At 36.7% G+C, this 11,851-nt stretch overlaps 1 protein-coding gene across 1 annotated transcript; it reads right to left on the reverse strand.

Moving 5' to 3' along the window:
* Positions 1–6,492: 6,492 nt before the first annotated feature.
* LOC131157736 (probable 2-oxoglutarate-dependent dioxygenase AOP1) lies at positions 6,493–8,044 on the reverse strand. The gene is made up of 3 exons (XM_058112084.1): positions 7,671–8,044; positions 7,202–7,523; positions 6,493–6,741 (listed from the first exon to the last, which is right to left on the reverse strand). Exons 1-3 carry the CDS (start codon positions 8,042–8,044, stop codon positions 6,493–6,495), a joined length of 945 nt encoding a protein of 314 aa, XP_057968067.1.
* Between the last annotated feature and the right edge of the window lie 3,807 nt (positions 8,045–11,851).

Here is an 11,851-nt window from a genome sequence, read left to right on the forward strand (position 1 = left end):
CTGGAGTAGTTCCTAAACTAGGGCAGAAGGACAGTAAGAAGGAAAAGGCATTTGTATCCTATCTGGAAGAATGGGATAGTATTCACTACAAGATTTTATCTTAGTTCATCAGTACTTCCATTCCGTTCATCAATAGTCTTCTTCCAAGACTTGGGAATGCTAAGGTGGCTTGGGATTTTCTGGCCAAAAGATACAATTGTACATATGATGATTCCTTGGAGTTTAAACTGGAAGCTAAACTTTATCAGATGCGTCAAGAACTAGGTCAGTCTATTACTGATTTTTAGTCTCAGACTAATCATCTTTGGGAACAATTATCTGTCGTATATTCGAAGTTGGAATGTTCTAAATACATTCAAATGTTTGCTACTTGGATTGATCGATGGAAGTTGATGCACTTTATGATGGCTCTTCGGGATGATTTTGAATATGCTCTAGCCTCTCTTCTTCATCGTCAACCACTTCCGACTTTAGATGTTGCAGTTTTTGAAGTCATCTCTGAAGAAACTCATCGTTCCACTGTGAAGATGAAATCGTCTGATATGGTCCTTGCCACTACTTCTCGTGGTACTTCATAGTCTTCTACTGGTCGTTCATCATCCTAATCCACCTCCAAGACTGGTTTTTGCAAGTGGTGTAAACACAATGGTCATACCATCAATGAATTTCGCAACAAGCTTCTCAACAGACAGCTGCGGTCACTTCATCAGCTTCCTCTACACCCGAGGCTCCATCTCAATCCACTTCTCTAGCTATAGCTGACGTGAAGGACTTAATTCACTAGGTTTTGTCCCAATTTTCCACTACCTTGTTTGTCACCCTAGGTAAATCTTAGTGGTTTATAGACTTCGCCTGCTGTAATCATATGACATCTGATTCCACCCTTTTCTCTCTCATAAAACTGCCATTTCTCCCAATCCTATTATATATACTGCCAATGGTTTCCATATGCATGTTAGTCACGTAGGGTCTATTTCTACCTCTAATTTATCTATTTGTGATACTTACCTTGTGCCTAAGTTATCATTATATCTACTTTTCGTTAGACAACTTTGATGTACATGATTCACAGATGTGTTAGCTGCTTGATATAGGCTGTAGCTCTGGACGTCTTTTTGAGCTCTCATCTTTGCAGATTCCTTCCTTAACAACAACCTCTATGGCTGCTATCACAGTCACTTCCAGTTTGTGGCACTCCCAGTTGGGTCATGCTTCACTTCCATGTGTCTAGTTCTTGGCCTCCGGGTCATTTAGGTTCAGTTAATTTTAAGTCTTTTGATTGTGTTTCATGTCATCTTGGAAAACATACACATTTGTATTTTACTAAAAGTGAATCTTTTTCCTCTACACCTTTTGACTTAGTCCATGCTGATATTTGGGGTTTCGCCTCGACTCCGACTGAGGGGGTGTCTTGTTATTTTGTTATCTTTGTGGACGATTATAGTCGTTATACTTGGATTTATCTTTTATAGCATCGTTCTGAACTCACAAATTTTTACTCGAATTTCCACAAAATGGTGCAAACTCAATTTTCTTGTACCATTAAAACTTTTTGTTCAAATAATGCCATGGAATACAAGGATAAGTCGTTTATTACCCTCTTACAGCAAAATGGGACAATCTCTCACCATTCTTGTCCATACACCTCACAACAAAATGGTCGAGAAGAATGTAAACATTGTCACATTTTTATACAATAAGAGCACTTCTCATCTCTACTTCTCTTCCAGAATGTTTATGGGATGAAGCTGCTCTTACTATTGTTTACACCATCAATTGTGTTCCCTTACCCACTATACATAATAAAACTCTATTTGAGCTTCTTCATGGTAAGGTCCCTAACTATTCATTACTTCAAGTTTTTGGTTGTGTTTGTTTTGTTACTTTTCCTACACACGAACGCACCAAACTTGAACCACGATCTAGACTCTATTGTCTTCTTGGTTATGATCTCACTCAAAAAGGTTATCATTGCTATGATCCCATAGCCAAGCGTCTTCATGTTTCTTGTCATGTGGAGTTTTGGGAACATAAGATGTTTATTTCTCCTTTTTTGCGGTCCTCTTCCAGTTATGCTTCTATTTTTATTGACCCATTTATTGCTTTAGTCCCTAACTCCTTTGAAGAGATGCTAAGCTTCTCAGACGTTCCTTCTTCGACTATTCCTAAGTTATCTGACACATCTGATGATACTCCTGACACATCAATTGCACCTAAGCCCATCCAGATTCCTACATGTTGTCAATCCACTAGAGTAAGAGCCCTTCCTTATCATCTTCAAGATTATCATTGTTATTATGCCCTTGCTACTCTTCACAAACCTCATAGTTATCATAAGGCTAGTGTTGACCCTCTTTGGCAAAAAGCTATTTCTAATGAACTAGATGCTCTCACTAAAACTCATATATGGAACCTGGTGGATTTACCTTCTAGGAAGTCTAGAGTTGGATGTAAGTGGGTCTACAAAATCAAGACTCGACCAGATGGATCAGTGGAGCGATACAAAGCTTGCCTTGTTGCAAAAGGTTTCTCTCAAAAGTATGGTATTGACTATGAAGAGACTTTTGCTCCTATTGCTCATTTTACCATTGTTCGATCTTTGCTTGCAATAGCTATTGTGCATCATTGGAAACTATTTCAGATGGATATCAAAAATGCATTCTTGAATGGTGACCTTGCTGAGGAAGTTTATATGCATCCTCCACCTGGCTACGATCATCCTTCTCACATAGTTTGCCATCTTCATCGTGCTTTCGACGACCTCAAACAGGCTCCCCGAGCCTGGTTTGCTAAATTTAGTTGTGTTGTTTTTCAGCAGGGCTTTGTCCCTAGTGCCTATGACTCTGCATTTTTTCGTCAAACCACAAGTGCTGGTATGATTCTTATCCTTCTTTATATTGATGACAAGATCATTACAGGGGATGATCTCTCTGGAATTCATGATCTTCAACATATTTGGAGTCAGAATTTTGAGATGAAGGACTTAGGGTAGCTTAACTACTTTATTGGTCTTGAGGTTACTTCTAGTTCATATGGTTATTATCTCTCTTAGACTAAGTATGTGTCAGACTTGCTTTCCAAAGCAGGCTTGACTGACAGGAAAACATGCACTTCTCCACTTGAGCCTAATATTAGGCTTCTTACTACTGATGGTGAATCTCTTCCAGATGCTACTTTGTATAGACAATTGGTCGGCAATCTCATCTATCTCACTATTACTCGCCCAAACATTTCCTATGTGGTTCACTTGGTTAGCTAGTTTATGAGTGCACCTCGCTCTACTCACTAAGCTACCGTTCTTCATATCTTACACTATGTCAAGAGGACTTTGTTTCATGGCCTTTACTTTTCTTCGCGCTCATCTCTTGAGCCCTGCTCTTATTCTGATGCTGACTGGGCCAGTGACCCTACCTATCGTCGCTCCACCACGGGTTATTGTTTCTTACTCGGCACCTCTCTCATTTCTTGGCATAGTAAGAAGTAGATTGTTGTTGCCCGATCCATTATTGAGGCCGAGTGTCGTGCCCTTGCTGATACTACAAATGAACTTTTGCGATCACGATGACTTTTGACAGACATGGGTCCTCCTTAGATGATTATTTCCCCTCTTTATTGTGATAATCGAGGTGCCATCCAAATCGCTCACAATGATGTCTTTCATGAGCATACCAAGCATATTGAAATTGATTGTCACTTTATTCCTTACCACCTTCAGCAGGGCACCCTACATCTTTGATCCGTCTCCTCTAAATATTAACTTGCTGATAGTTTCACGAAGTCTCATCCCCCTAGTCGGTGACATGATCTTGTTTCCAAACTCAAGTTGACTTCATCATCTCGAGTTTGAGGGGGAATGTTAGAATATATCTTAGAATATTCTGATTTTATGCTTATTTTATTCTTATTTGATTATTTGTATTTATTATCTTTCTATTATTATTTGGCTTCATTCGCATATAAATAGACACATTACTGTACACTTTATTATATAGAAATATATAGAATTTCTCTCCACAGTTTCTTTCTTTCTTCACTCTTTATTGTCTCCATCATTTCATTAAGTGTTTTGAATATTTCCCACTATCCATTTGCAATAATCAACTTCAAGTTAGCCCTATCTCATTTTTGTTTGGAAGTTTTAAGCATATCCGTTCCAAATATATACGAATATGCATGATATGTTTAAATGTTATGTGTAAAGTAAGTTTGCATAATTTTCAAAATCTTTTCAGGTTTGCATATTTGACCTTTTTTTTGGATACGCACCGGGTATCCACGTGTCCGTTTTACGGTCCACGTGACTAATCCTGCGCCCCTTGAAGTTGACTCCAGAACTCCAAAGGGAGGGTAAATTTAGGAGTCTAGGGGCGGAAACGAGCCCTGGAGGGTTTGAACACCTGACCTTGTGAAAGGCACTCCCGCAGCCTGCACTACCACTTGAACCACACCCTGGGGGTTGCATATTTGTACTTCTTGTTTGCATGTCATCTTGGAGTGTATGAGAGTATGTATATGTATTCAAGAACCAAAACTTTCATGCATTTTCTTTTTTTTCACTATAGGTGGCTGACCGCCCACACAAGAGGATGATCAACTGGTATTAATTGAATACATGGGGTCAGTCAACCAATTAGACCAAATTTTTAATTTTTAATTTTTCTAAGATGTTTAATTTTGTGAATTTCTGATGTGTTCTGAATTTTGTGGTTTTTATGTGATTAAATCGAGTCCTCTAAATCCTGCATTGTGGTTGTTTTATGATTTTTATTCCTAAAATATTTTTTTCCTACAAAAATAATATATATGTCTTTTTTTTTTGGATTACGCACTGGGTATCCACGTGTCCGTTTTACGGTCCACGTGACTAATCATACGTCCGTTGAAGTTGACCCCACAACTCCAAAGGGAGGGTAAATTCAGGAATCCAGGGGCGGAAACGAACCTAGGAGAGTTTGAACACCTGATCTTGTGAAAGACACTCCCGCAGCCCGCACTACCACCTGAACCACACCCTGGGAGTAAAATAATATATTTTTGGAACTACGTAGAGCTTGATCCCTATTAAGGTATGTAAGTAGCCCTTGCCTTGAAAAAGGAATAGGTGCAACTAGATTTTTGAACAAAAGAACTTTTTTTTCTTTGTTGTGTGATGTTAGTTAGTCTTTTTTTTTTTTTTTTAATTTATTTGTTTAAAAAATAAAGGGAATGAAGAAATATCCAAGGTAGTGGGATTTCCGTGCGGCTCACTCCTTTGTATAGATCACATGAAGTTCACTTCATGGATTGGGTGACATAAAATTTTTCTAGAAAACAGTAAGACACCTTAATTTTGTTGCAAGCGATCAACCGCTCTCTGTGAGTCGAATTGAACGAGTTTTCCTGAGAGCAGGTATGGTTGACTGGACCCTGTGGACGGTTGATTGCTTCCTATTTCTCCTTCATTTTTCACACCTTTTTTTTTTTTTTTTTTTACAAAAATTAATTTTTAGAAAATATTCTCTTGGGGAGACAATACACACACATAATTATGGTAACCGTTCATAGAACGGACGATAATAGGGTGCATAATTGAATAATTTCCTATTTTAAAGAATTAATTGAATAATTTCCTATTTTAAGTAAAACAAATAACATACTAATGCATTGAAAAAGCATATGACAGATGACCAAGATGCTTTATGTAAAAGGAAAAAAGAAAGGCCATCGTTAGCCTTAATTGGTGATTTTAAATATAATTTCATGCTACCAACAACTGTTCATGAGTAAGTTGCAGCAATAGTACCATATTATTGATTGAGTTTAGCATTTATCCCCCAACAATTTGAATAGCTTGAGAGTACTGGCAAGACAAATTAAAGTTCAAAGATGAGTGAAATACTCGGACATCGTGGCTGCCAACAACATAAAACTCTATCCAAATTCTCCAGCTGAGGCCAAAAGTTGGATGAAATTGAATTGTTTATGAAATTTAAACAAATTAATTGGAGACAAATAATAAACGCGAGTCATAGTTTGTTTGTAATCTATATTACTAATAAAATTTATCTAACATAAAATTTTGACTTCTGCTTTTGTTTTTGTTAATATATTGCAAGTTTATACATTCAATTCATAACCCTACCAAAAACACTTTTTTGAAAGGAATGATTCATACACATAAAATTTAGAGTATTTCCATCAATAATAAGATGTTCTATTAATACCAAAGTGTTATGGAGTTCACAACACTAGAATTTGCATCAAATAATATCTCTTACATGAATTCAAGTATAAACTTGACATCCTGTAATTATCTAATCCATGAGTTGCAAATTGCAGGTGAACTGTTGTTATTACGTAATAGTATTGGCCATCTTTGCAAGGTCATGCATTTATTTCAAATTCTGACTTCACGCAAAAATACAAATAAACTTATAAACACTATATATAGAGTGGACTAAATCCTCAAAAGTCAGAACACAGGCATAGGACTAGTCTCATATACACGCTGGATCAGATCCCACAGTAAGTTTTGAGAGCGGATTGGGCTTTCTGACCGGCCTCGCTGTAGTAGAAACCAAGGAACTCAAAATGATCGAAGGGCTTGAAGAGCAAAGGGTGCTCGTCATCCACCAGCTCCTCTGGAGCTTTTATCATATACCCTTCTTTCGGGATCGAGAACAGTCCCGCCGAGTACCTCGCTTGCTCTCCCCTCATCATCACCCTGTGATAAGCAGAATGCAGTCTCCCATTTGTCCATGCCTGTCCACAAAATCCCAAACACCACAGATGTCTAGTGTTCATATATAGCAAGACAATATTAAGGCTGGGCATGATTCGATTATTCAAGTTATTCCTCCAGATCCGATAATTGATTTGAAGTTTCGGTGCATTGAAAAATGTGAACAGAAACTTAACAATTTTAAATGATTAATTGATTTTCGATTGATCTGTATTTGGACCAATATCGATTCGTTAATTGAACTGAACCATTGACTTTTAGTAGAATTGCTTTCATTTTTTTAAATTTAAATATTATTTTTAATATATTTGTTCGATTGGATTAATTATAGCTATTGAATGGATCAAACCAAAACTGGACCAAACCGAAAAATGTTTTAACTTATTTTTTGATTAGGTTTGATTCGTTAGTACAAGTTGGTTAAATTTTTCGCAAGACAAGCATGAAATAACTGAGAAAGGTGAGAAAATTATAACTCACATAGAAAGAGTCTCCAATCATAACAATGAAGGACTCCGGTGAGGGCTTAACATCGATCCATTCTCCGTCTTTGGTCTGCACCTCCAACCCATCAACTTGATTCTGGTAAAGAACGGTGACAATGTTCTTGTCTGTGTGAGAGTTCAGCCCAAGTTTCTTTTCTGCCGTTTGGGGTCCTTTATATTTCATGACCCGCAGAAGATAGTTTGTGGACTCCTTGTGCTCATCATAGTATTTATCAACGCCCAAGCTCTCCAATACCATCTTCCTCACCATCAAATCCAACCCAGAAAGCTGCTCCGAGTAGGATTGTATGGTTTTACTGTCAGTGAAGAGCACAAGAAAAAGAAAGAAGTCAGAAAAATATTGATGAAAAATATGAACAGAAGTTGATTATTTTCTAATAAAAGCGTGTGATAGACTTTGTTTAGATGAAAATTAAAACAAACAGATGATGCTAGCTAGTTACTGGAAACTTGGGTTTCCTTCAGGCCACAAGAGATTACTGAAGTCTTCAGTCTTCTCGGGAATCGTTGCATGTTCGATGCCCATGCTTTCGTAGAGTGGCACCATTGGGTACTGCCCAACATAGCCATGGTATGGCTTTTCAGAGGAGTTTCTCAGTTTGGTTTGGATAGGGAGATCAAAAAGCTCTTCTAGTTTTTTGAATAGTGCAGTTCGAAGCTCGAATGTAACTTTGTCGAACAAGGCCTCGAAGCAACCGAACTCTTGGAGTGCTTGGTGGACTTGGGATTTCACCAGTTCCCATTCAGGAGTGCCTGGTTTTGGCTCAAGCTTGGAGAAATCTATGACAGGAAGCCTGAGAGGCGTCTGGGAGCCCATTTGTTTCTGGCTTGTCTTGTAGTTGGTGGAAGAAGAAATGAAAAGCTGTTTTTTCTTGCACTCGTTGAGGTTTTGTGTGTTTTCACTCAATTTATGGAGTTTCTTCAATTCATTGACATATTTACAGACATATCTTGAAAAACAACTTGTGAAATCTGACTTTTGTGTGAGTTTAGACTTACCAATTACTTTTGCATAATTGTACCATACAAATAATACAGAGTGAAAATGAGAGTGACGTATAATCATTACATAGCAAATTTTTCCTTTTTTTTTTGGGCAAATGAGGTAAAAAAAAAAAAAAAAACAGTGAAAGGATCTAGAAGGTGCCTGAACTCATCAATGAGTTGGACAATTATTAAAAAATATTATTTAATGCTAATATCAATTTCAATTGGATTTGAATGTATGTTTCTTCAAATATAAAGGTAGGATGCACTTATCTTCATTGCTTGAAATGGGCTAGAGTAGAATAATTGTGTTGTTTTTTGTCCCATATTGGTAGAATAGTTCCACATCGATATAAAAAGTTGTTCAAAATTTTTTCTTTGTTTGTCTTACATTGGTAAGAAGTGCTTTTTGGACTTGAAATTGAAACTATATAAAGAGTTCAACTCTCCATTTGTAAATACACTTCAAAGTTGTACTTTATCAAGAAATAGTGGATTGATCGTTGGCGCCCGAGAACGTAGGTAATTCTTTATCGAATTTTGTTAAATTCTTGTCTTTTTTTTTTTTTTTAATTGTCTTTTATTATTAGTTTCTGCATTGCTTTAATTTCTTATATATTCAATAACATTAGCTATAGTATTGGTGTTTGACACAAGTGGGGTACCCGACACAACAATTGGTATCAGAGTTAGGTTGAATAGTGTCGATACGGAGGTGTTCCTTTATTAGGATCATTGATTCTGCGTTTGATGCCTAAGAAAGACCTTGTTTAAGCTAGTGCTCAGAGATCATTGTGGTTCAGTCACTCCCTAGAGGTCGGTTGATCAAAGTGAAATATCATAGGATAAAATAGAGTTGACACAAATGGTACGTACTATTCATCCTAGACCTTTTACTAATTTGTTGGTTGCTATTGAATATATAGAAGATGATAGAAACTAGTGCAACAGTAGAAGAAACTCTGTCCACATGAACTCCAACCCCTTCAACTTCGACATCATCATCAAAGATGATAGCTAATGCTTGGTTTGAGATGGAGAAATTTGATGGTACCAATAATTTTGGTATGTGGCAATGTGAGGTGATGGACATCCTGTATCAGAAAGAGTTAGATATTGCTTTGGATGATATACCAATGGATATGGGTGACAGAGATTGAGAAAAGATCAATCGTCAGACATGTGGTACGATTCGTCTGTGTCTTGCTAAAAATCATAATTATTGTGTTGTGAGGGAGACATCTGTAAAGAAACTGTGGAAGACATTGGAAGATACATTTATAAACAAGAGTCTGGAAAATCAGCTCTATTTGAAAAAGAAGTTGTTTCGCTTCTAGTATCAACCAGACATTTCGATTAATGACAACATAAATACTTTCAATAAAATTTTGGTTGATTTGTTAAATTTGGTTGAAAAGGTGAAAGATGAGGATAAAACCATATTGTTACTGAATTGTCTCCCTAATGATTATGAATATCTGACCACCACTTTATTGTATGGGAAAGATAAAGTTACTTTTAATGTTGTTTGTACTGCATTAATTAGTACTGAATGCCAAAAGAAGGATCAGAGGGTCCATAAGGAAACAATAGAAGCACTAACAATAAGGGGACGTTCTTAGAGTTGTATGCCTGGAAGGAGGAGTAAATCTCATGGGAGGAGTAAATATCGTGGGAGACGTGCTAAAGATGAATGTGCTTTTTGTCGTGAGAGAGGGCATTGGAAGAAAGATTGCCCTAAATTACAGCAGAAGAATAAGGGCAAAGCACAGTCTAATGTCAATATTGCCAATGATGATGGAAGTGAGTTAGATTTTTCTCTTGTTGGAATGTGTTCATCATATTATTTTGGTGAGTGGATTTTGAATTTTGATTATTCCTATCACATGAATCCCAATAGGGAACGGTTTTCTAATTTTGAAGAATTAAATGGTGGGGTTGTTTTTATGGGAAATGATAATACCTATAAAACAATTGGAATAGGATTAATACAATTGAAATGTCAAGATGAGACTATTAAAACCTTGACTGATGTTAGGTATGTTCCAAGCCTAAAGAAAAATTTGATTTCATTGGGCACCTTAGAATCTAAAGGGTTTATTATTACTTTGAAAATGGAACCTTAAAAATTAAATCAGGTGCGCTGGTGGTGATGAAAAGAATAAGGAAAAATAACTTGTATTATTTATAAGGTAGTACAATTATTGGCTCAGCAGCTGTTATTTTTGAGAAAAATGCAGGTTCAGATACAACCAGGTTATAGCATATGCGTTTAGCATATTCGGGAGAAAAATCTTTATAACAATTAGGTAAGCGAGGTTTGTTAAAGGGTGCAAAGGTGTGCAAACTTGAATTTTGTGAGCATTGCATTCTGAGAAAACATAATAGAGTAAAATTTGGCACTGCCATCCAACAAACTGAAGGTATTTTAGATTACATCCATACAGATATATGAGGCTCCACAAAAACGGCTTCATTGGGTGGTATGCATTATTTTGTCACTTTTGTTGATGATTTTTCTAGAAGAGTTTGGGTGTATTCCATGAAACATAAAAATGAAGTGTGTGATATTTTCCTTAAGTGGAAAATATTAGTTGAAACTCAAATTGGTAGAAAGATTAAATGACTCAGATCAGTTAATGGTGGTGAATACACGAGTGACCCATTTATGAAGGTATGTCAAGATGAAGGTATTGCTCGATACTTCATAGTTAGAGATACACCACAGCAGAATGGGGTGACAGAGCGCATGAATCAGACTTTGCTGAAGAAAGTTCGATATATGTTGTCTAATGTTGGGTTAGACAAAAGGTTTTGGGTTGAGGCTATTAGATATGCGTGTCATCTCATCAACCGTCTACCATTATCTGCACTACGGGAAAAAACACACTATGAGGTATGGTCTGGAAAGCCTGCTATTGATTATGATTATTTACATGTATTTTGTACTATGACTTATTATCATGTTAAAGAATCTAAGTTGGATCCAAGAGTTAAGAGAACAATATTCTTGGGAATAAGTACAAGAGTGAAAGGATACCATCTTTGTGTCTTGAGACAAAAAAAAATGATTTTAAGTAGGGATGTGACTTTTGATGAACTTGCAACGATGAAGAAAACAATACGCAAAGAGTCACGAGTTGAAGAGAAGACTAGTGGTACTCAACAACAGGTGGAGGTTAAGACAATTTTGGGAAACCCAGTGAGAAATGAGACTACACAAGGTAACTCTCCAATTACAGTGGGGAATAGTGTACAAGAAGAGGAGATTTTATTTTGAAAATCTTCACAGCAACAAGAATTAATTGTTTCTTAGAGGCCAAGATGATGACTTCGAAAGCCTACTTGGTATACTGATATAGTAGCCTATGCACTTCCAGTTGTGGAGAATAATGTTGCTTGCACTTTCAAAAAAACAATGAGGAACTCAAAATCAGACAAGTGGAAAAATGTGATGGATGAACAAATGTAGTCTCTTCATTAGAATTAGACTTGGGAGCTAACCCAGCTGCCCAAGGGTAATAAAGCAATTGGTTACAAATGGATTTATGTAAAGAATCTCGAATTGAAATCTATATGACTCAGCCAGAACGATTTCAGGTTGCTGGAAAAGAAAATTGGGTTTGTAAATTGGGTA

Source organism: Malania oleifera, chromosome 6, assembly GCF_029873635.1.
Source record: "Malania oleifera isolate guangnan ecotype guangnan chromosome 6, ASM2987363v1, whole genome shotgun sequence".
Lineage (NCBI taxonomy): Eukaryota > Viridiplantae > Streptophyta > Magnoliopsida > Santalales > Ximeniaceae > Malania > Malania oleifera.